Genomic DNA, 27,267 nt, shown 5'->3' on the forward strand with positions numbered 1-27,267 from the left:
TTTCCATACAACACAGGAACCACGCCTTTGTCATCAAGACTTGTTAGAACTGTTTTAGGAAGTCATAACCTCACCGTAATATCGACTTTATATTTATCATTAAAGAGTTTAGTGTCCCTTGTTTCTCAAATGTCAGGTCGCCGTAATTCTTATTTGCGGTCAAGGATTCCGTACGAATTTGGCCCGGTCAGGATTCCTCTGATTAGCAGTCCAGTAGACCATTTTAAACTATACCCATTGTTACTGGTTATTGTGTTTAAGTATTACATAATAACACACATACATACATATGGTCACATCTATATCCTTTGCGGGGTAGACAGAGCCAACTGTCTTGAAAAGACTGATAGGCCACGTTCAGCTGTTTGGCTTAATGATAGAATTGAGATTCAAATAGTGACGGGTTGCTAGCCCATCGCCTAAAAGGAGAATCCCAAGTTTATAAGCCTATCCCTTTGTCGCCTTTTACGTCATCCATGGGAAATAGATGGAGTGGGTCCTATTCTTTTTCGTATTAGTAGCGGAAACCACACGGCCATTGATTTAAACGATGTGAATTTTAAAATGCAGGTAGGCACTCGATATTTGGGGCGAAACTGTCGTATTTTTTGTGTCTGTATGTTTATCCCTTGTTTATATCAAAAATCTTTTTTTTTTACTATTCGGGATCAGGTAACGTCAGATGGCTGCAGGTTGATGATCATGTGGGATCTAAAAAAATGATTTGTAGTCGACATTCCCACTTTTTTAATTTATAACATGTCTTTTCTCTTACACAAAGCCAAAAGACTCGAAAAGACGAACTCGTTCGAAATTTATATTTAATGACTTTGTTTTAGAACTACTGGCTCTGTCTACCCTGTAAGGAAAGTGACTTTCTGCCAATCAGTCACTGACTTTATATGTAAGATGGGGCCTTCGAGTCTGACTATTGGCATTGTCTAATTAAAAAATGTATGAATCATAAAGAATGTATGAATATTTGTGAATAATAATATGTAATTTCTATCATAATCAACAGATTTTAATATACAAAGTCCTATATTGATGACATGTAGACAAAATGCACGTCCTAGTGTAATTTCTCACCTTGAATCGCTAGCGGCTACCTTACCTACCTAACTTCACTTCAGTTCAGTATCATTTTACATTTCGTACTCGCTACACGTCTGTCGCGCTCGTCAAAACTCTTTACGTACCACCGTACTGTTGTTTTTGACAAAAATGCAAAGTTTCCGAATTGTGATTGTGAAATATTTGTGATCAGTGCAACTCGATATTGTGGACTGAAATTTTGTGCAGTTAACAAACGGGTTTAACGTGATTTTGTGTGTTAAAATCACGACTAAAACTCCATTTAACGGAACCATCGCTTCGGATTTGTGTTTCGGTGAGTAGCATTTTGCTATGGTGATCTGCTATGGTAGAAGGAGGCTGGCTTTTGACCGTTGGGTTGTTGTTCTAAATTCTTATTTCAATAGGATATTGCGAATAAGATTATCGGTCAACGTAACATTTTGAATTTTTAACGGATTTATTTCAACTCATATTAATGAGAACTTATACAAGTAGGTAGGGAGGTATGTAACTTCTTTATCTCTAGGTAAAACAGGCTCAGCAGTCTAAAAAAACCACTTTCCGCTGGCTTATATGATGAAGTTTCCATCCTACTTAACCAAAATATTCTGGTATTAAAGCGCAATACAGCCAAGGCCTGATGGATATTTAACCATAAGTGAACTCAGGTGTTAAGACCCAGGGTCTAAACAATAAGGTTAAACCCTGGTGCGACCCGTGGAAACAGCTGGATAAACTGATTTACCATCTCTCGGTAAACGCCTTTAGAAGGAAACTACCGAACTAGACAAATCTCATAATCTCTAGATTAACACAAATTAAAAGTTTATGTACCTACATATAGTTTATTTACATACCTACACAAATAGCGTCTTTATCCCTTACGAGGTAGACAGAGCCAATAGTATTGAAAACATGCAAGGCCCCTTCGACTATTGACGGAATTGAGATAAAAATATTGACAGGCTCCTTCCTAGCCCATTGTCTACAAGAAGAATCCAAAGTTTAATTATTTATCTGCTCATCAAATCAGCGAATAAATAAATGTGAGGTTCAATAAAAACATTGTGTTGAAATTAAGTTGGAGAAATTGATGTATTTTTAATAGCCGATATAGGTACCTATGTAGATTGTAGGTATTGCTTGATAAACAAGTCTTGTGTTTAATTATACTAAAGAACCTGCCTACCTACTACGATCATTATCATCTTATAGAGACTACAGAATAATCATGTACATAGGTAGGTACCTACATTGTCACGTCACCACGGACGAATTTGCAAATAATTAGAATTTATTATAGCATTTTTTACCAATAATTTCAGTCATAATTTACTCCAAAACTTTAAAGTTAGATTGTTACCTACGATTAATTTTACCTATCATACATCATTCATGTATAAAGTCAAGCCTTTTTCCCGGAGACGTAGGCAGACTACATCTTTCCACTTGCCACGATCCCTGCATTACTTCAGTCTGTCGCTTTATCCATACTATTTCTACTTTAATCCAATTACTTTAAGATAAACAGCTGAACGTGGCCCATCAGGCTCTTCAAGACTTTTAGCTCTGTCTACCCCGCAAGGGCTATAGACTTGACTACATGTAACATGTTTTAACTTTACGCACATTAAATGTACAACAGGTGGACTTAATGCCACAAGACTTTCCCTGCCAGTCGAAATATTGGACCAAACTGAGATTCATGCTAGCTCATCGGTTGCTCAAGCAACTCTAGACCTGACCTTTTTCAAATTATCCCCGATTTTATTAAGGTACCTACGTTCGTCTATGCCTTCTTATTTGAATAGGATCACGTGTAAAAATCATCACAAAATTTGTAGCAAAACCAAAAGGGTTCCGTTTTCGTCAGTAGGGTACGGAAACCTTATTATTAAATATCGTCACAATTAGCGGATGCGATTGACAAATTGTTTCTAAAATGCGTCAATGTTTCGACATTTTCACAAGCTGGTGGCGAAACTAATTAGCGGTGTCTGTCTGTTTTGAGTAGACTGATTGTATTCCAACTAAGCGATATCATACTTCTTATGTATACAAATTTTATAAATCTTTACATTTATTCATTCATTATAATCACCCTTTCAGGGTAGACAGAACCTGCAGTCTTGAAAGACTGGCCTAGAATTAAGATTCAAATAGTGACAGGTTGCTAACCCATTGCCTATAAGAAGAAACCCAAATTTATAACTAACTATTCCGTAGTCTCCTTTTGCGACATCCATGGGAAACAGAGGTGGAGTGGTCCTATCCTTTTTTTACTGGTGCCGGGTACGACACGGCAAAACCTTTATTAAATACCTTTATTAATTTTGATCTGCGCAAGGAAAAGCACCTAGCACACAGTTATGGTCTACCCAAATTGGAAGTATATTTTGCAGATAACTTCTTTTTATATTCTTCTCTTCCTTCTGCCCGTAGTCCTGGTTATATCCTCACCACTCTGAAGAGGAGCTCGGGATGCATCTTTGACCATGATCCTGAACTGGGTCAAGTTTTAAACCGAAAAGATTTCCGATTCCCGTCTGACCTCCGCAATCTTGCAGGATAACCTAAACCATAATGGGTTACACATCTATATTTGCCCTCATCATTAGAGCACTGATTAGCAATATGACCATCAAGGCAAGTAGACATTATCCGAAATCACTTCACGGGCATTTCCTTATCTTATATATGTATGTATACATGCCCTTATTTTGTTTAACTGTTTGTGTTTTAAATGTTTTCCAAACCAAATTTCATGACATTTGCGTTTTGTTTTTGGTAGGGTACGCTATCTAGTGGGCGAAATCAATTGTATCGTTATTTATAACATGAAAGATACTTATTCCTTTAAGTCTATCGTAGGCGCCGATGAATCATCTGTAAGGCTTGGGTTCTAAATAGTTTTAAAATTTTCTTAATTTTTTTAATTAATCTAAAATCTAATTAGTAGAAATAAAACATTAAGGTACCTTTTTTTTTTTTTTAAATGAAATGAAATATTCTTTATTTACTTGAAAAGGTACCTACTCTAACTACGTAAATTCTATTTTACAACTATGAATAAAAGTTTGTATAAAATGTATGAAAATGACTGACTCAGCATCGTGACAGAGTGAGGTACCAATAACAAAGTACGAGTAATAAAAGTTATTTTTTTTTACAATGAAAGTACATAATTTTGACCTTCTGTTATTAAATAGAAGAATCTTACAATTGAATAGCGGGAGGGATGTAAAATTTTTATGGGACAAATTTTCATCTCAAAATCGAGTCTAGAGCCGATAGTATCAGAATGCGTCGGCCATTTTACTACGAGCGTGGACAAGTGAACTGCGACAATACCTGTTCTGGAAGGTCAGTGATCGCTGGACTGCCCGCTCGGAACCTGCGCTCGCGCATACTGCGCCTCGATCCTTACACCTATATTGCAGGGTTGGAAGGATGTGTGACCATTTATTGTAAACGATAATTACTGCATAAAAGTGGTAATTAAAATTCTTCTTGTACTTTTTTAATTCGTAGTTTTAACGCTAGTTAAAAGCAGAACATTTATTGTATTTCATTTATTTATTTTTTATTTTTTTTATACCTCTAACGCAGGTTTTTCAACTTAACAGAACCCCTTACTTAAGTAACCCTTGTAAAGAATAAATAATGCATAACTTGATCTGATAACTTCAGTGCGTTGATAAAGAGAGCGTCGCGGTCGGTGGTCAAATCGGTAAAAATGCGTGATGATTTCAACGACTATTTTTAAAGCTATGTACATTAGTTTGAATACTAACCGATGCTTTTACGGTGAAGAAAAACATCGTGAGGAAACCGGCACATTCACGCAACTGGATGTATAACCGTGGATCCTATACGGGTTAGGTTTTCCTGCATTTATTTCAGTACCCGGTTGACCTGATTCCGAGATCCTGATTATATATATACAAGAATTGCTCGTTTAATTAAATATATTAGATAGATTTAGTAACATTTTATTTTATGTCTGAAACAGTAACAATAACAGAAGCCACGAGGATGCACGTAACGACAGAAGGATGTTACTTTGCGTAACACACAATTAGCATAGTAACTTGGTTGAGCAACGCGGGTGCACCCATTCGTACGATCTGGTGCATATCTGTCGCCTTTCACTGCGACCATGTGATCTGGCTGCACTGACAGGCTCCATTAGAATTTAATAATCTGTGTAGGTACTTGTGTCACTAATATCTTTCTCATTAGTATCAAGAAACTGTTGTGAATTTTCGACGTGTTCCGCTTAAAGTTTTTTTTTTTTTCATCTTTAGCCTCAGTATTTAGAAAATGAAAAAAAAAATTCTAAATACTTCACTTTTTAACTTTGTTCCGAGCAGCGAGAGTCGAGAGTGCGGATAATAACCTTGATGATCCATTTAAGTAAATTCCAATTAAAATTACTTATGTTATAAAAATTCCAATTAAAATCACTTATATTATTTAAATTCCAATTAAAATCACTTATGTTTAGGGACACGGTATCGAATAGAAAGTATCGATACTGTACTCATGAGTAATATCGAATGTAAAGTATCGTACTCATAAATGTATCGAAACAAAAGTATCGATACTTCAAAGTATCGAGTACTTTTCTTGGAGCCTTATGAAAATGATCAGAAACGCGTCAGAACATCAATATCAGCCAGTAAATAAAAATAAAAGGTTTTGGCACACTATTTTATTTGCAATAACTAGCTCCCCGCGCAAACTTCGTTTTGCGTCATTCGTTTGCGCATACAAAAACCTTTCTCAATAAGTGTTCTTTCTGTTGGTGAAAATCGCATGACAATCCGTTCAGTACTTTTTGAGTTCAGTGCTTACATACAGACAGAGAGACGCGGCGCGGGGGACTATACTTTATACTATTTAAGTGATAGTGATAAAGAGATAGAGATAAAGAGAATAATAAGACGACTGTAACTTTATCAATTTTAAACTTTATGAAAAAAGAACTGTTCATTTAGGCACACATCAAAGTTCCCATTCCTCCTCCGTACAATCACTTAAAAATAACAGTTTATCGAGCCGTTTTGGCGATAGGCGGTTTTGGATTTTTGTTATAGTACTTCCTGCTTTAGAAAACAATCGTTCTGAGGGCACTGACGTGACACGACACACATGGCTGTATGGATTTATTCCCTTTTGTCTTCTTTTCGGCAAAAAATCGAAGGTGAGCGGTCACTAACGGAAGGAACGAATTTTAATGTTTTAGGTTAGAGGGTTCAGAACGATTGGACTAGATGGCGTTGCCATAAACATGCATGGCCGTAACCGTAAAGTCGCAAGTTTTAAGTGGGTAATTTCTGATATTTATTCGATACGATACTTGTTGAAAAGTACTCATTGAGTAAAAGTATCGAATGCAAAGTATCGAGTACAAAAGTATCTGTATCGAAAGGTAAGATACTCGATACCACAAAGTATCGATACGTTTTTCGTGTCCCTACTTATGTTATATAAATTTCAATTAAATAAATTAATCATAGCAATGTATTCGCTCGTCTACAATTCTGATTTTGGATAATTGTGAAGTTGACGATTGTTGACGCCATGAAGAACTTGATCTGATAACTATGACCAGGGTCGTGAATGTCGGCTCTATTTCTAATAAACAACACTAAATAGTTTTATCATTGTGATAAATAATTTCTAATGATATTTTTGATTAAACGACGCACAAGACTGGAAACGTTATCAGTCAGTTATCTTATCGCTTATCGAATTTATTTCGCGGATGAGGCACTGATCAAGAGTAAAAAAATTGATGAAATGATTATTAGATTAAGCGACAATATCTACAAAGTGAGTATTTTACTAAAAGCAGTGTATGATGTTACATATCTAAGAAGCAACTGACTAACCGACTGGATGCTGTAAATAACATAGTATATTTAGGTACATGACACATAAATTATATAATTTTGTCCTGAAAAATACATCAATTTTTCTTTTTTTTGCATAGTCATTTTGCCGTGTGGTTCCCGGCACTATTACAAAAAAGAATAGGACCACTCCATCTCTTTCCCATGGATGTCGTAAAAGGCGACTAAGGGATAGGCTTATAAACTTAGGATTCCTCTTTTAGGCGATGGGCTAGCAACCTGTCACTATTTGAATCTCGGTTCTATCATTAAGCCAAATAGCTGAACGTGGCCATTCAGTCTTTTCAAGACTGTTGGCTCTGTCTACCCCGCAAGGGATATAGACGTGATCATATGTATGTATGTATGTATGTATGTCATTTGTTTAATGCATAGTTGGTACGTTGTGCACAGTATTTCTTTCTACACAATTTTTATCAAATTATAGAATATATATATTATTATAAATAAGCGGTTCCTCGTGAACTGTCTTCATTGCAATATTGTTATTTTTTCACAACGAAAAATTTATCGATTTTTTTATCGAGTGTATGCACAATTACTTGCATTACATAAACACAAATTAGTGCCGATCTCGTCCGCCATTTTGAAATATTGGTGTCATTTATTCAATTATGTAAAGTGATTGATTGATCCGAGTGATGTTATAATAATGACTTGCTCACGCATTGACGTTTGTCGGGTCAGCCCACAAGTATCTGGGTCGAATTTATGCAATCAATTTAAAGAGACTAAAAAATAAAAAGTAGCGGAGAATTATTTGATTTCAATTTTGACTTGAACTTTGTGTTTTGTATGTCCTCCGTGTGGTTCTTGGCACCCATGGAAAAAAGAATATGACCACTCCATATCTTTCCCATGGATGCCGTAAAAGGCGACTAACTGTGGATTCCTCCTGCGGGGTATGGGTTAGCAACATGTCACAATTTGAATATTAATTCATAATGAAGCCATACAGCTGAAAGTGACCTATTTCATCTTATCTTTACTTTATCCTTACCATATCTGCCAAAGAATTGCAAAAGAAAAGTTCCAAACATGTAGTTTAAAAATATCAGGTCATGCTTTCTATAGTTGAATTTCTACGTATAGTATAACAAATGCAAATATTATCTGCTAATGAGTTCGTATCTTCCAATTAGAGAGGTGCGCGAGAGCTTGCCGGTTCGACTCCCGCGTCGGCACTTTCGCCATCTGTTATATCTGCATACAATGACTGTTGTTTCCTATGTGAAATGCGACTTTTTCCGTTTCTATATCAATATTTTATGCCGGTTTTATTGTTATTGTTATATCTTTATAGACCTTTGTAAAGCGGTAAAGATAACGTATTTTATTTTAATAGCTTTTTAAAATATCACCAATTTTTGACATAAACCTTTTGGCGCCTTTTTCTTGACTGAATCTTTCATGCAGATAAAATGGTTATGGTAAGAAGGGCAGTTATGTGCTTGTCTGTGACAAAGAAGGTCCTAGTTTGAATCCTAGCCAGGGCATGTAACTAGGGTTGCCTAACCTTGCGGAAATGAAACAAAAATTTTCAAATTCTTACAGCTCACGAAACTTCATCAAAATGTCCCAGATTTTTTTTTATAACATAAATGTTATTTTTATTCTCGACTGGACAGTTTTTCAATGTATTAAAGTAATTAATTCAGACAGTGAAAATAGTAATATCATTCTAGAACTCCGTCTAAGAAATAAAAGACTTTCCATTCAGATTTCTGATCTACATAGTAAGCATCTACGCGTTTAATAAGTGGTCTTGTTCTACCCAAATAGTTTTAAGAATGTGAGCCATTGAGAGTAGCTTAATAACTATTTTCTAGGTATATAATAATTACTTTATTTCTCTTACATCAGCTTGTTCTAGAAATGGCAGGTCATACTATTACCATTAATTAGTGACATCAAGATAACATTCAACAGGTTGAACAACCAGTGATCTTTGTCATGGAGAAATTATGTCACACGCTGACAATGGGTACATACTAAAACAACGCCTCTTTTACGGAGGGGGGACTACATTCCACTTGTCACGATCCCTGTATTGCATAGGTCTATTGCTTCATCTATCTTCATTTGCCTTTCACAGAATACATTTAAGTTACTTCCAAGCCTCGTTCAATCACTACTTATTGACAACGTATTAGAAGTACCCTCCAAATTAATGATCTGACTATGGCAGACCCATTTGCGTTTAGGTAAAACGTCGCAAGTAAGAGAGGTGAGAGATTTAATGATTCATAGAAAAACTACAACCTTTATTAGCGGACTAGTTCAACAATGTTTAAGAGGGCGTTGGATTTGCAATAGACATGAGATCCTGTAAGTAGCCGTTAGAGGATATCAAGCTTCTTGATGAGCGCTGTAGCAGTCCGAAGGCAAAGGCCCAGAACGCTTATATAGGGCTCCGTGCTGTGAAGCACTCTTCGCAGGGGAGATCGAAGCGGCATGCACGACTTCACTCTGTAATTTACAATGATAAAATTAAAAAAGTAAAAGTGATCGGATGTAGTAAAAGGCGACTAAGGGATAGGCTTATATTTGGGATTTCTGTTTTAAGCGATGGGCTAGGAACCTGTCAGTATTTGAATCTCAATTCTATCATTAACTTACTCTAACATTAACACTGGGCGTGGTCTTTCAGTCTTTTGATGACTTTTGTCTCTGTCTTTCCCACAAGCGTCTGCCTACCCCTTGTGAAACAGTCGTGACCTACATATATATATTGTTATCAGTCTGTTTATATCTCATTCAGCTGATTGAATGGCACATGATTAATAGACCGGTTCCTATTACGGTTGGTCAATGCAACGATGATCTACGAGAGCAATTGACCATCTGTCGTGTTGGCCAGTGACCTAGTATTAAGTTTTATCTATACTAATATTATAAAACTGAAGTGTTTGTTTGTATGAACGGTATTTTTTTTTTCAATAATAAAATCACGTCTGTATCCCTTGCGGGGTAGATAGAGCTTTACAGTATCGAAAAGACTGAAAGGTTCAAACAATGACAGTTTGCCAGCCTATCGCCTATTAGCCAATCCCAAGTTTATTGGACTTTCCCTTAGTCGCCTTTACGACATCCATGGAAAAGATATGGAGTGGGAAGAATAATTACGTACTTTATGTACCTACAGGCTTATTCGTATCTTGGCTGAATGAATATGTATTTACATGTGTAATTTTTAAAAATAGTTGACTGTTTTCACCCATTCCCTTGAGAGACATTCAAAAGATCTATGAATTTGTTTTAAGCAAAAAAAAATATACGGGGCTCGTTGAAAGAAAAAATACGGTTGAATTGAAAACCTCATCCTTTTTTGAAGTCGGTTAAAGACGTTGGCTCTGCTTATCCCTCCGGAATAGGCAGCAAGTTAGTTATGCAATACCACAAATTTTTATAATAGTGTACTACGTATGAGTACCACCTACAAAGAGTAAATATTGACATACGCATGTTGAAAAAGATAACGCAATTTATGAGACGCTTCAGATTGTTTGAATAGAAGTGGATTTTTTCAAGGCTTTTCATGTTGTAATTTTGGCCTTGGAAACTCAATATAGCCTTCATTAAATGTACACACTTAGATTGAAACTGTTTTTTTTTTGGGACAGATTACACTGATTGAGTAATTGTAATTAAGGTCGAGACTTGTGTTACGAGATACTAACTCGACGATACTATATTTTATGATAAAATCATTCTCAACATAAAGTTTTTCTTTTCATCAGACTAAAAAATTCTTCTTCTTCTTCTTCTTCTTAGCCTTCTTCTATCAGCATTCTGATGTAGGCCTCCTTCATCTCCTTCCATTCTTCTCTATTTTGGGCAGTAAGAGTCCAATTGCTGCCCGCCACCTGCTTGATGTCGTCTTTCCATCTCATTTGTGGCCTTCCCCTGGGTCGCTTTTGGTCCCAAGGTCTCCAGTCTAGCAATCTTTTGCACCAAGATTCAGACTTCCTGGCAATATGACCAGCCCACTCCCACTTGAGCTTCGCAACTCTTCTGCCGACATCCGTGACTTTGCTGCGCCGTCTTAGGTCCTTATTGGTCACACGGTCTTTCAGACAGACGCCTACAATTTTCCGCTCCATATGCCTTTGTGCCACCCCAAGCTTGTGTATCACTTCTTGGGTAGTCACCCAGGTTTCGGCGCCATATGTCAGGACGGGTAGTATGCACTGGTCGAAAATTTGGGCTTTTTGTCGTGACGTCAGGTTCATGTTAAAAACATATTCAAGCTTGGAGTAGGCTGCCCACCCCAGTCTTATTCGTCTGTCGATTTCGTTACACTGGTTCTCTTTGCCTATTTTAATTTCTTGACCCAAGTACACATACTTTTGGACTTGCTCAATTTCTGTCCCTCCTACTTCAATCCTGATGTTGTTTTGTTGTTCGGATGTCATAACTTTGGTCTTATCGAGGTTCATCTCCAGTCCTACTCGTAATGATGTGTTGTGTAGGTCCTCGATCATCTCTTGTAGTTCAGTAGGGTTGTCAGCAAATAAGACTATGTCGTCCGCGAATCGAAGGTTGGTTAAACGTGCACCTGATATGGAAATACCTCGTTTTTGCCTAAAAAATTAGTTTCTGATAATGCCTTGGCCGGGATTCGAACCCGAGAACTACTGTGTCAAAAACAAGCGCACTACCGCTGCGCCACAGAACTTTATGTACTCTTATTATTTACTTAGGATAAATTCTATTCTATTAAAAAAAAGATATTTTTATTCATCAGTTGTCACTTTCTTTAAATTTTTTTTTATTACAGACACCAAAACCTACTTTGTTTTAAAATTTATAGACAGCTTTGTGTCAAATTAAGAGAATTAAGAGATTCTGTGTTTTTATAAGTACACCAGTTCTTATAATTTTATAAAAACTGCAACAAAAAATTACAAAGGCTGATGTCAAGTATTTGTTGGTAACAAAAAGTTGGCGCCGCTATTGTGTTTTTTTTTTCTACGAGTAATTCCTGTGCAATGACTGACACACATACAGATGTAACAGTTAGTTCATTATTATTAATAGGATATTACTATTTAAATCTAAATTCTATCATTAAGCCTAACCATCTGAACGTATGTTGTGAACTATTTTTATAACAACCTTTTTTGTATAATGTTTTCTTTTAATTTTTTTCTGTCACTAACGTCAAATAAATAAAAGAAAACATTATACTAAAAAGGTTGTTACAAAAATAGTTCACAACAGTGGCCTTTCAGTCTTTTCACAACTGTTGGCTCTATCTACCCCGCAAGGGATATAGACGTGACTATATGTATGTATTAATAGGATATTTATTCACCAAGCACAACCCACCTATCTAGAGAGGAGCCCAGAGTGCGTGTTTGAGTATGTGGATTGGTTGACTCAGATTTTTAAGCGACGCGACTCCCGACCTCCGCGACCTTTGCTATACGAATGCACAGGATTCCTCACGATGCTATCCGTCATCGTAAGAGCATCGGTTAACACTCAAACTAATGTACTCATAACTCAGAATACAGTCGGTAAATGGCACGCACGGCCGTAGTATGTGTCTGGTGATAAACGTTTACCTCGATGACATTGTCATTGGCATCTCCTGAATAGGCTTCTGTGCACCCACTGCATCAATTACAACCCAGATTACATTGCATTGTCTTGTCAACCTAGTTTTCGTTTGGTGCATGTCATAAAACCTACATGGCTAGCTACGACCTCCACATTGAAACCGATCAATATCCTTACTTATAATATTAAAATGTGCCTGGCACCAATCAAAAAAAGAATAATACCACTATTGTATCATTTCCGTGGATGTCGTAAAAGGCGACTAAGGTGTAGGTTTATAATCTTGGGATTCTTCTTTTAGGCGATGGGAAGAAAAGTTAATATTTTTTTATGACTTTTTTTGATAAATTTTTCATTTGTCTCATAAACTTTTATCTTAAGAAGAAGTCCGTCTATTGCCTTCTATTAAGTATAGGCAAAGGTCAATATCCGATGATGTCTTACAAAAATTAATCACCTTTGGACGCAGCACTTGTATAGGCAGGAAACGTTAAAAATAGTCACGATATTAGACCGATAGCGACAAGGACGCGGTGATAACGAATTGGCAATGGTTGGTTATCGGGCATACACAAACAAGTAAGTTTACATACATATATAGTCACGTCTATATCCCTTGCGGGGCAGACAGAGCCCACAGTCTCGCGGAGAGGCCACGTTCAGCTGAGGTTCATGATGGAATTGAGATTCAAATAGTGACAGGCCTCCTGTCCATCGCTGACAAGAGGAATCCCAAGTTTATAAAACTATCCCCTAGTCGCCTTTTACGACATCCATGGGAGAGATATGGAGTGATTCTATTCTAATATGCCTGAAACCACACGGGTCAAGAAAGATGATTTTGGCAATTTCTCTTAAGAGTCACCTGTATGAGGTGGATATGATAACATAGTGTGAAACTTATCTATACTAATATTATAAAGCTGAAGAGTTTGTTTGTTTGAACGCGCTAATCTCAGGAACTTCGGATTCGAATTGAAAAATTATTTTTGTGTTGAACAAACCATTTATCGAGGAAGGCTATATCACATCACGCTGCAACTATACGGAGCGAAATAAATTTGGAAAATGTGAAAAAAACGGGGGAAATTATTCATCCTTGAGGGCTTCAATGACGCCTAAAATAACTATTCTACGCGGACGAAGTTGCGGGCACAGCTAGTGTTTTAAAAAAATAGATAGATCTGTACTTGATAAGCAACTGATGGTAAATTAATAGGTAAATGTCACGTTTTATAGTATCACTGATAAGATAACCGCCATATGTAATTACAACTTATCTCCTGCACATTATAATGTTGTTCGTTGTCATACAAACATTTTCCGTTTCACATTTTTAGACGTATGTTAGTTTGCGTGACTGTTATATGTGATTTTGATTGAACTGAACATTTGAAATTATTTCGAATTGTGCCACTATTTTAATCTCAGAACTCTTTATTACGAGTACCTACTTCTGCCTTGTGAATATTTTGTGAAGATTGTGTCGGATGTTTTCCGGCACAATTAGAAAAGAACAAATAGGACCACTCCATCTCTTTTCCATGGATGTCGTAAAAGGCGACTAAGGGATAGGCTTATACACTTGAGATTCTTTTTTAGGCGATGGGCTAGCAACCTGTCACTATTTGAATCTCAATTCTATCATTAAGCCTTAAGAGTTATGGACTTAAATAGTGTATGTATGTACTATTTAAGTCCATAACTCAGTTCATCACAGTTTTTGTAAACGTTGCTGCTATATTTGTGTAAAACTGGTAAAGCACGAGTTGGTTTGTACGTGACGGTTTCATATTAATCTGCTATCACGACTAAGATAATACTGTCTGTCTGTCCTGACGTTATGTACTCATCATATCATTGTCACGATGAATGATTTACATACACACATATGGTGACGTCTATATCCCTTGCGGGGTAAACAGAGCCAACATCAATATGTGTTCAACTTTGAAATGAAAATGCAGTCAGAAAAGCACTACCTATAATGAGAGAGAAAAAGAGTCATCATATGACCGCTTTCTTAGCCTGCAAATAACATCTGAATCCACAAAAGTTCATTAAGTAATTTCCAGGGCATGATGAGAAAATAACTTTTTCTGATTGGCCTGGGTCTTGGATGTTTATCTATATAAGTATTTATTATAAAAGATAGTATCGTTGAGTTAGTATCTCGTAACACAAGTCTCGAACTTACTTCGAGGCTAACTCAATCTGTGTAAATTGTCCAAAAAAAAAAATTCATATTTCATACCCAGAGTCATTGTACTACCTATATAATAAATAAACTTAAAAAACCGAATTAAAACCGTGAAATCGAATATAATCGGTGAAGTGAAGTAATTACGATTGGCCGAAAACAAATCGATCATTGGCCGACTAACCTTGGTTGCGGAAAGGTGACCATTAAAAAGTTTAAAAAAAAAACATAATTGTAAAATTAAAAAATCTAGGCCTTTATGAAGGAAGTAATCGTGAGGTAACCTGCGGAGTGAATGATTTTCTAGGGTACAAAACCAGTTAGATGTTTAAGATACCGCTGGATTTATAAGGTGAAGGGGAATTCGCTAGATAGAATATAAACGTACTTCTTAAACATTCATATAAAACTATTATTAACAAAAGTGCCTTCATGATAAAATGTTTTTGATAAATCATATACAATACTTAAATTGCGAAGAAAGGAATGAAACAAATTACAAATTAAATGTCAATCAAAAGGTCATTTGCAATAAATAACACATTTTCAATACAAATCGACCAATTGAATCAGTAATTGACCAATCAGTTTTTTATACAAATGATGATTTTAAAATTAACAGTTATGACCATCAAAATATTACTTGTGAATGTCTTATGACGAGCATATTTGATTAAATTAACACGTGCATACACACCATACATCACTAACCACGTCTATAATTCTATATCCCTTGCGGGGTAGACAGAGCGAACAGTCTTGAGAATACTGATAGGCCCCGTTCAGTTGTTTGGCTTACTGATAGTATTGAGATTCATGTAAAGTGGCAGGTTGCTAGCCCGTCGCCTAAAAGAAGAATCCCAAGTTTATCAGCCCATCCCTTAGTCGTCTTTTAAGACATCCATGGGAAAGAGATGGTGTTGTCCTATTCTTTTTCTTGAAGTCCAGAATAGAACTCCTATTCTTTTTTCTATTAGTACCGGTAACCACACGGCACACAAAAAAATAGTGCCGGTAACCACACGGCACACTATGAAATGGTGCCTCACGTAAACAACGGCAGTACATGACAAACGTGATAATATGCTAATGGCAAGGTCACATGTCTTGACGAAAGAGGATTATTTAGTACAAGATTGTGAATTACACAATAATCTGTTCACAGGTGAGTTACTTATTTATTTTTTTAAACTTTATTGTACGCATCAAAAATGAACAAAAGGCGGACTTAATGCCGTTTGATTCTTTCTCACGCGAGATTCTCTACCGGACAACCAGCTGACATGCATGCTGAAAAATACATATATATGTACATTACGAAAAAAAAAGAATAAAGACATATGTACTTATCTTATCGTATACTAAGTCAGTACCTTTTCACTGTCCATCATTGTTTGTGGTACATGTACATTGCACATTGTTTATTACTGTTAATTATGTATGTGTCCAACAAATGTATTGTGATAGTGAATAAAGCTTTTATCTATCTATCTATTTATTTAATATATAAAATTCTCTTGTCACAATGTTCGTTCCCGTACTCCTCCGAAACGGCTTGACCGATTCTCATGAAATTTTGTGAGCATATTGAGTAGGTCAGAGAATCGGCCAACATCTATTTTTTTATACCCCTTAGTGATAAGGGTTGTTATGATGGCTGGATGGATGAGACGGAGTGGTCCTATTCTATTTCCTATTGGTACCGGGACCAACACAGGACTATGTGTGGGTTATGCATGTTTCACAATTAAGCAGTAGGTATGTTTGTCGGCAGATAGTCGCGATGTCGTGGTGATAACGGCGTGATGATGAGGCTCGACGCATCCGAGAAACAGCACCGCTACCACAACCTCCTGCAAGACGATCATGCCAGTAAGTATAATAATAATTAAATAATCTATACTGTGCCGTGTGGTTCCCGGCACCAATACAAAAAAAGAATAGGACCACTCCATCTCTTTCCCATGGATGTCGTAAAAGGCGACTAAGGGGGCTGATAAAATTGCGATCCTTTTTTTTAGGCGATGGACTAGCAACCTGTCACTATTTGGATCTCAATTCCATCATTGAGCCGAGAATCTGAATGTGGCCATTCAGTCTTTTCGGGACTATTGGCTCTGTTTACCCCGTAAGGGATATAGACGTGACTATATGTATGTATATGTAATATTATAAAGTTTGTTTGAACGCGCTAATCTCAGGAACTACTGGTTCGAATTAAAAAATTATTTTTGCGTTTAGTAGACCATTTATCAAGGAAGGCTTTAGGCTTTATTTATCATCTTATTTCTCATCACGCTGCAACTATTTGGAGCGAAGAAATAATGGAAAATGTAAAAAAGAGGGAAAATTATTCCTCCTTGAAGGCTTCAATGTTGCCCAAAATAACTATTCCACGCGTACGAAGTCGCGGTCACAGCTAGTAATAAATGTATACGGGACAAATTACACAGATTTAGTTAACCTCGAAGTAAGTTCGAAACTGTGAGTGTTACGAGATACTAACTCAACTAAAATACGTATAAAGATAAACATCCCAGACCCAGGCCAATCAGAGCAAGTTCGTTTCTCATCATGCCCTGACTGGGATTCGAACCCGGGTCCTCCGGTGTCACAGACAAGCATATTACCGCTGCGCCACAGAGGCCGTCAAAACTTTTGTACTCTTATTATTTACTTAGGATCATACCGTCTTCTAAATTCGTATCAATTGTCTCTTGCTTCTAATTTCGCCGTCAAAGTATATCTTATACTAGATGATTACCGTGGCACTTCCCGTCATTGAGAAAACACCAAAAATTTGGTACTCGGTCGAAAATTGGTCGTTGATGAGGTAGTCAAGCCGCCGGAATTGTTTTTATAGATTCAGAAAAAGGCAAGGATCAAAGGAAAAGACACAAAGAATTGACTGTAGGTTCATTTATTACTTCCGTAACTGCTATAGGATGTCTTGACAATAAAGTTGATAACAATTAAGTTAGTTACATTACCCGTTATGAAATACACAAATTTATTGATGCGTTTACAGAATCTGAACATGCATTACTTAGAATTACTAAAGAACAATTGTTGATGCTCAATGGGGCAATCGCATGAGACAATCAGGTCATTTGCAACAATAACTTTGCTGAAGTAGATGTTACAAGTCTTAATAATATACACATTTTATTGATGTTCATCTTTAAAGCGATATACTGAACGTAGCTTAAACATAAAACCGGTTTAATTTTAATTAAAGTTTTATTTTGATGATGAAATGTAGTCACGAAAGTGAAATTACTTTAAAAATTAAATAACCTTTCGCAGTTATATACAGCTTTATTGTTTAAAATTGATTATCATGAAATAACTTCATTACTTCACAAAAGTTCTCGATTAATAATATCGAGTCTGATAAGTGATTACTTAGTTCGTGCGTTCATCTCATTATAATTTAATGAAACATCATCAAGATTGAGTGGATCCGCTCAAAGTTCACGGATATTTGCGTCTGTCCAACGGAACAGGTTTTAAGTTCCCGGCACAACTGTCGACCCTACAGAATTCCTTAATGTGAAGTATTCCAACACAATTTCTGAGTAATCGAGCGTTTCGCAACTGGAATTAGGCGTCTGATGAAAGGATTTTGCACAGTCAATAAATTCCTTTCAAACGGATTGAATAATTGAGTTTATTTTGAGAATTTGATAATTTTTCATATGCAGATGTTGAAATCTGTTTTTGATTTTGCAAGCAGGTTTTGTAAGGAGTACAAAAGATTAAAGGATTTTTAATTTTTGAACAAGCTTTGTCACAATGCAATCTATATGAGAATTCTATTGTGAAATTGACGTTATTGAAGCAAATGCTGTGGTGCAGTTCGTTGCCGCTTCTTCTGCACTGACGCTTTAGAAGCGGCAGTGAACTTAGTTTGAATTAATTTATTTGACGTCAACCAATGTTGTGGAACCAAAAGATATGACAATTATTAAGTGATCTTGGAAATGTCCTATGATAATAAATAAAAATTTTGAATTTGAATTGAATTAAATTTATCGTTATTCTCATGTTTAACTACCAAATTTAAATCAACTATCTTAGACATTATGATTAAGCCAAAAGAAACTATATGGTGAGGAAAATAAATTCTTACACGTAATTGTCGATTGTGAAAAAAATTAATACAGATTTCAATATGAAATTGTAACACGGCCAGAATTACCATAGAATTTCGATCGCAACAAATTGCCTAAACTCAATATTAAAAATGCAATCACTGCACTAATTGTCACTAACATGCAAAGTCAACGCTGTGAACCGGTTAACAATTAAATTAATTTTACAAATCACCTCGCTGTAAGGACGTTCGTGTGAAATGCACGGACAGACAATTGATATTATAATAACAGTATCATGTGTTCCCAGAAAGGTCAATAGAATAGAATAGAATAGATTTATTTTCAAAATTGGATACAAGGTATCACTTATTGACGTCACATAACTTAAATCTAATTATAACTACTACCGCTTCCAAAGCGCATGTGTAGAAGAAGCGGCGGAACAAACTACACTGCAGCATTTTCATAGGACGTCAATTTACAAATATAGATCTCTTAAATCTAAATCGTGGACGAATGCACATTGTCTACATTAAAAAACATGTATGAATGTAGAACTGATTATGTTATGTCAATAATATAGAGCAAGCGTTTGTTTCTTCTTTGTGTGCCTTTACAAAATTTACAAATAAGACATTTTTAAGGGTCAGGTCAAAAGTACCCGAAACCGCCGAGCTTGCATGAAGAGAGTTATGAATGTGGATGAAGCGAAGGAAGTATGCAGAGATCGTGGCAAGTGGAAAGAGGTAGTCTCTGCCTTCCCCTCCGGGAAAGAGGCGTGATTTTTTATGTATGTATGTATGTATGTAAGACATTTTTAATAGTTACTGTGTCTGTAGCACTATCGAATAAACTATTTCTACAATTATGTATCTAATTAAGTATACAAAAGATTATTTATTAATTACATATAATCACGTCTATTTCCCTTGTGGGGTAGACAGAGCCAGCAGTCTTCAAAATATTGATAGGCCACGTTCAGCTATTTTACTTACTGATACCTACAAGATGAATCCCAAGTTTATTAGCCACTCCTTTAGACGCATTTTACGACATCCACGGGCAAGAAAACAGTAGATTCTTGTAGGTATGTGTTTTAACCTTTACAAGAATTTTACCATGAACTTAACTTATAATAGCTTCCTAACATTTAACATGTTCGACAATTATCTTCTATGATTTATTGTAACGTATCCAAAAAGAGCTAGATTCACACCCACTCACAACATTGTTTTTGTGCAAAATAGGAGTTGTCGGAAAAACGTTTTTGCTAATACAATGTCACATTACGATGATCAAGATAGTTATACACAGGGGAAATGTCAAGGATTATAGTTAAAGATTCGTAACACAAAGTCACGTCTATATACCTTGCGGGTTAGACAGTGCCAGCAGTCGCGAAAAGACTGAAAGACCACGTTCAACCGTATGGCTTCACGATTGCATTGATACAATACATTTGAATTGATACAATATACGTACAATATATATACATATTATAACAAAAAAAATCAAATGGATGGAAGTTAGACACACATATAATCACGTCTATATCCCTTACGGGCTAGACAGAGTCTTAAAAAGACTGATTGACCACGCTTAGCTGTCACTATTACCTAAAGAGAGGCTTATACTCGTAACTTGGGTTTCTACTTTTGGGCGATGGCTTTAGTGACAGGTTGTATAGTGTCACTATTATATATTATACTCGTATATATAATAGTGACACTATTTGAATCTCAATTCTATCATCAAGCCTAAAAGCTGAGCGTGGAAGTTAGACCACTCAAACTATTAGTTTTAAATGCCCACGCGGTAATTATGATATATCGCAAAAAATAAAAACACATTTGTATTCTTGCATTGTTTTCGTGAAGATGATCAGATGAGGAAGAGATGAAGGTCGTTCCTGGTTAAGACAATAATGCTTGGTTATCATCATCATCAATTAATCACGTCTATTTCCTTTGCGGGGTAGACAGAGCCAACAGTCTTGAAGATTTTGAAAGACCGCGTTCAGCTATATAGCGTAACTAGCTGTGCCCGCGACTTCGTCCGCGTGGAATAGTTATTTTGGGCATCATTGAAGCCCTCAAGGATGAATAATTTTCCCCTTTTTTTTTCACATATTCCATTATTTCTGTGCTCTTTATAGTTGCAGCGTGATATTATATAGCCTTAAGCCTTCCTCGATAAATGGTCTATTCAACGCAAAAAGAATTTTTCAATTCAAACCAGTAGTTCTTGAGATTAGCGCGTTCAAACAAACAAACAAACTCTTCAGCTTTATAATATTATAGTAAAGATAATATAATTAAAATTCAAATTGTGACAGCAACCTGTCACTATAGCCATCGCCTAAAAATAAAAACCCAAGCTTACTCGTATAAGCCTCTCATAATAACTACAAAACCATCATTACTTCAAAACCAGACCCATTCAATGTACAATACAAGCGATGCAATTTAACCCTACACAGCTCGCACCTGACTTCCTGCCTCGTTTCCTGGGTTTTGTGCCCGGGAATCGAACCCGGGTCACGGTCCGCTGACCACCACCGCTGCGCCGTCCGACCCCATACGTGTGATATGAACGCACTGGCAAAATGCGTAAAATATAGTTAGTAGGACTAACGTCATATTAATTGCATTATTCTTGTTAAGTATTATAAAAGTGCCGTGTGGTTCCCGGCACCAATAGAAAAAAGAATAGGAACACTCCATCTCTTTCACATGGATGTCGTGCAAGGCGACTAAGGGATAGGCTTATAAACTTGGTATTCTTCTTTTTGGCGACGTGCTAGCAACCTGTCATTTGAATGTCTATTTGAATCTCAATTCTATCGCTAAGCCAAATAGCTGAACGTGGCCTATCAGTATTTTTAAGACTGTTGGCTCTGTCTACCCCGCAAGGGATATAGAGGTGACCAAATGTATATGTATAAAAAAGGGACAGCGATAGTTTTTCGCACGCTGAAAACGGCGTCGCGCGAGCCTTACTTTACACTACACTTTTTTTTTATGAGAAATGACTAAAAATGCACTAAATTTTCTGCTAACAAAGTTAGTAGATACACTACCGTAACCGATAACGGAGGTCACCGACCTGGGGTGAAAATGGAGTCACTGAACTCACAGTATGATCATAATCATGATCACATCATTACGGTAAGCATGCGTCATTTTGAAATTTTCAAATTCGCGTTGTTTACGCGTCGCCGGTCCGTTTAATTAAAGACCTTCATACAACATATATTAAATCACGACGTCTATTTCCTGGCGGGGTAGGCAGTGACTACATATTTCCTTTAGCCACGATCCCTGTATAAGTACTTATTTCGCTTCGTCCACAGTCATAAGTATCTTAATTGTAATAGGTAATCATTGTGAAAATTCCTCCCCTAAAGTCAAAGTCATGTACTTACAAACTTAGGGTTCGTTTTTTTTTAGGCGATGGGCTAGCAACCTGTCGCTATTTGAATCTCAATTCTATCATTAGCCCAATAGCTGAACGTGGCCGATCAGTCTTTTGAAGACTGTTGGCTCTGTCTACCCCACAAGGGATATAGACGTGACCATATGTATGTATGTAAAGTCATGTAGTTGCGAATTTTGGCTTTTCAAAAAAACTGTTACGTTATCCAATTATCTTTAAGCCTTTAGCCCCGCTGAAAAGCTGCGACATCTATAGAAAGAGATAACACATTATTCCTATTCTTTCCTTCATACTGCCATAGAGTAATAAACCTTTTCAAAACAATTTGCAGATTGCAAAATCTCATAGTAGTCACCACACCATGATTCCTCCGCGTGGCCCTGACACGACAGCCGTGTATGATGGCGCCTACATATCTAAAATTATAGTGTTATGTTTGAATTATTTCTGATACCTAGAACCATGCCGTGTGGATCCCGGCACAAATACAAAAAAGAATAGGACCACTCCATGTCTTTCCCGTGGATGTCGTAAAAGGGGACTAAGGGATAGGCTTACAAACTTGGGATTCTTTTTTAGGCGGTGGGTTAGCAACCTGTCACTGTTTGAATCTCAATTCTAAATAGATGAACGTGGCCATTCAGTCTTTTTAAGACTGTTGGCTCTGTCTACCCCGCAAGGGATATAGACGTGACCATATGCATGTATGTATGTACGTCTATATCCTTTGCTTGGTAGACAGAGCCAATATTCTCGAAAAGACCAATAGGCCACGTACAGCTTTTGTCTTAGTGATAGACCCGAGATTAAAATACTGACAGGTTGCTAGCCCATCGCCTAAAAGAAAAATCCCAAGTTTATTAGCCCATCCATTAGTCGCTTTTTACGACATCCATGGGAAAGAGATGAGTCGTCCTATCCCTTTTTTTTATTGGTGCCGGGAATCATCCGTCATTAAATAACCACTAAGATTAAAAACAAAACCTGTTCACACTGAACTACTAAATCTCATTTATGACTCAATGCCACGTCTATAAAGATAAGTTTTATAACTCTATGGCATGCGCCGGCGTCAACCCACATCTTACCGGCGTTAATTGTCCCATCGTAGTTTTATGCTAATCTGTGTTACCTTCAGAGTTTATGTAGTACACCTGGTTTATATTGATATCTTCACGTTATGAAAACAATTAACAGTAATCTTTATTAGTCTATTAGGATCAAGGAACAGATTGGTCCTGATGCCGCCCAATAAGCGCCATCTTTAAATTTATCTTAAAATTATGTTACATTATTTTTTTTAATTTCAATGAAATCAATTCATCTTAACGATGTTTCATGTCCTCCATATTTCTATACTTATTCTAAGTTTCAATAATTGTTAGTTTCAATAATAAGTTGTCTTTGTTGAAAAAAATGCTGCAGTGCAATGCAGCTACAATTTCTTCTGCACTGACGTTTTGTAAGCGGCAGAAATGATCATAATTCGACAGAGCCTTCATACTCTGCTTATTTAAAATATATGTATATATATTTAACGCCTTGGGAGGTAAAATATGTGTGCGCATAAACTGTGCTTAGATAATTTAGACCTATTGTAACTATATTTAAGGAATTAATTATTATGAATACCTTACCTAAACCATTGCATTACACTACATCACAGGTAACTGGTGTCAATGGTCAAGGGTTATCTGTTCAAATCCCAAGAAATTCCCATATTTGTTGGAGGTTGTTGTAGTGGCAGATAGTTGAATGGAGGCAATGCGTGGGATCGGCACGCAGTTCGTTGACTGTCATTATATGTAAATGTGGTTCACATCAGCTGGTGAGACGGCCCTAGCCTGCGTTGCTTCGAGTGCAACAAACCAAGCTGGCGCCCTCTTTGTTTACTTAACTTGTTTACTTGTTTTTTTCTATAATAGGATATAGGGGATATTCTATAATAGAATAATCGCTCTCATTCAATAATAGAAGTTGCCTTATTGGACGTAGGAAGACCTTAATTAGACAAAAGTTACAGCGGGTATGACGGCGATTTAAACCTGTGTTGTCGTTTACAACCAAATTTCCTTTTAGTATTCAGGCATAATTTAGATATTTGTTTGCACCCTTCCTAGTTAGATATGATGAACTGTTGGTTTTCCTATTAAAATAAAATAAAAATAAATAAAATAAAATAATATAATAGGGCATAGAATAAGAGTGTCTTTGGTCGACATGAGGAAGAGTCTCCACAGTAATAATAAAAATTAAATTAAAGTTAAAATTAAAATTGGTATTGCAGTGACTCTGGTTTGTATTGCATTGTATATGCAAAATAGAATAAGGTATATATGGCTATAGAAATATGTATGACCATACAATTAGTTATGGATGTTACGATGTTATGATGTGGCGTTGAAGTATTAGAAACAAACGGCTCCAGCTTTAGGCGAATGCGATGAAGACCCAATATATTTAACAGTTTCACATAATCCTTCCGTTTATACTTTACTAGCGACCGGCCCCGGCTTCGCACGGGTGCAAAATATCGGAAAAAAAAATTATTTAATATATGTTATTATACATAAAAACCTTCCTCTTGAATCACTCTACCTGTTACAAAAAACCGCATCAAAATCCGTTGCGTAATTTTAAGGATTTAAGCATACAGACAAACAGACTAAAATAGCGACTTTGTTTTATACTATGTAGTGATAAGGAGCACGTTAAAAAGTGTGCAATAAAAAACGAAAGCATATGAAGCGATCTATGCTCTTTCACATATAACAGTCGGCGCCCCCAAATGATCTTGCGCCCGCGTGAAATGCTCAACATGAACATATGTTTTGTAATGCAACCATTAGGGATTGCTACCTTGCGTTTCTATTCTCGAAGACTTTGTAAACGATGAATGTATAATGATTGGATGCATTTGAATTTACCTATACATATAAAGGTTATAAATGTTAAGTTCTGTGTAGATAGATTTTTCAATGTTGTGAAACCAAAAGATATGACAATTATTAAGTGATGTTGAAATGTCTCATAATAATTAATAAATATTTTGAATTTGAATAGATACATTCGTAATTTCCCGGAGGGATAGGCACAGGTCACATGCATAGATTATATATCCAGGTAAATAAGAAGAGATTCATTTTCAATCATGACCAGACCAGGAATCGAACTCTCTCTCATCATGGCGTGTTCCCAGTTGCACCCTGTGCCATTAACCTTCGGGCCCTGGGGTCCGCTTCCCTACTTTTTGCTTTGACGGCCTCTGTGGCGCAGCGGTAATACGCTTGTCTCCGACATCGGAAGTCCCGGGTTCGAATCCCGGCCAAGGGTATGATGAAAATAGAACTTTTTCTGATTGGCCTGGGTCTTGGATGTTTATCTATATAAGTATTTATTATAAAATATAGTATCGTTGAGTTAGTATCTCGTAACACAAGTCTCAAAGAACTTACTTCGAGGCTAACTCAATCAGTGTAATTTGTCCCGTATATATTTATTTATTTTATTTATTTACTTCTCTCTTTCCACTTCGTCTGGTCAACCGCATCACCAGCTCTAAGACAAAGTTGTTTAAGTATAAAAAGTTTTTAACGGCGCGTTATCCGTACGGTAAAGAAAACGTGTTGTGGACAAGAGGTCATTCTATTTACCGTTGTGAACTGAGGTAAGTGAAATCGCCTCGTTTATAAATTCAATAATTGTAAAAGTGAATTAAGGGAAAGTATAATAAACTTGGTTTTCGTTGTTTTGCGATGGGCGACATGTCACGTCACTACATGAATCCAGCTGAACATGACCTTTCAGTCTTTTCGAAGACTAAAATTCTCTGTCTGCGTCGTAAGGGATAAAAACGTGATTATCTTATAGTAGTAGATTTCGTTTTATTTACATTAATAGAATCTTCGTAAATCAATTTTTTGCAGTCTACAAATCTGCTTATAATTACAACATAATGCTAAATCTATTCTATTAAAACAGTTTGAAGCAAAAAAGACAATCAATCCGAACTTCACAATTTAATTGACGACGTCAAAAAACATCGCGCCGCTGGTAAAAAATGTCTCCGGCGATTTTGCACAAAAACTTTGATGTTTTCTTAATAGTTTGCAGATTCTGGCATTATGCCACTATTCTTTGTCATTTAATAATTAATATTAATTACATACATAAAATCACGCCTTTTCCCGGAGTAGTAGGTAGAGAATACATCTTACCACTTGCCACGATCTCTGCAAATTATTTCGCTTCATTCAGTTTATGGCTAAGAATATGTCACCTCATTCAATAATTTCTATGGCAACATTATAGGAACACGTTCAGCTGATCATGTCACAAGCAACGGCAAGGTCGATGCATTGGATCTTCAGAATTTCGTCACAGACAACAGTAGAGATGATACAGAGCCCAAGATAGATAGATAGAAGAAAATGCTGCAGTGCAGTTTGTTACCGCTTCTTCTGCACTGACGCCTTGGAAGCGGCAGTAAACTTAGTTTTAAGTAATCGTCAACCAATAGCAATGTTGTTTAACCATACGTTTTGACAATTATTAAGCGATATGATACTTCCTATAATAATTAATAAAAATTTTGAATTTGGAATTTGATTTTTTTTTATTTGAATTTGAGATAAATCGTTTATTTCCTCAACATACATAGGTAAACATAAAATCACGCTTCTGTCCCGTATACTTATTTCGTTTCATTCACGGAAAAACAACACAAAACACGGAACAAACAACAACACGGAAAAACAACAAAAAGAAACAAAAATCAAACATTTTACACCAGAAATAATAAATAAAACAGCAAGTAGGTATTGAACAATCAGCACCAATTACCTCATTCATAATCCTCATTCATTTATTTGTTGAGCTACTAAATCCATATATGTATGTATTGTATAACCACTCACAAATTCAGCAAAAAGTTACTAAGTATTTTGTTATGAACAAACAGTCACCTACTAGCGGC

The 27,267-nt window shown here is 36.3% G+C and overlaps 1 protein-coding gene across 2 annotated transcripts in view; it reads left to right on the top strand.

Annotated features, from left to right (window-relative positions):
* The first annotated feature begins 1,150 nt into the window (after window positions 1-1,150).
* LOC106139474 (echinoderm microtubule-associated protein-like 2) overlaps window positions 1,151-27,267 on the top strand; it is a 70,333-nt gene continuing 44,216 nt past the window's right edge. The window contains exons 1-2 of one of the 2 annotated variants that reach the window (XM_060948062.1): window positions 1,151-1,390; window positions 16,535-16,632. In XM_060948062.1, coding sequence (XP_060804045.1) covers window positions 16,566-16,632 — 67 coding nt within the window. In that variant the 5' untranslated portion in view covers window positions 1,151-1,390; window positions 16,535-16,565. The remainder of the gene's footprint in view (window positions 1,391-16,534; window positions 16,633-27,267) is intronic. The other variant, XM_060948063.1, reaches the window with a different exon arrangement.

The sequence above is a fragment of the Amyelois transitella genome, chromosome 15 (assembly GCF_032362555.1).
Source record: "Amyelois transitella isolate CPQ chromosome 15, ilAmyTran1.1, whole genome shotgun sequence".
NCBI lineage: Eukaryota > Metazoa > Arthropoda > Insecta > Lepidoptera > Pyralidae > Amyelois > Amyelois transitella.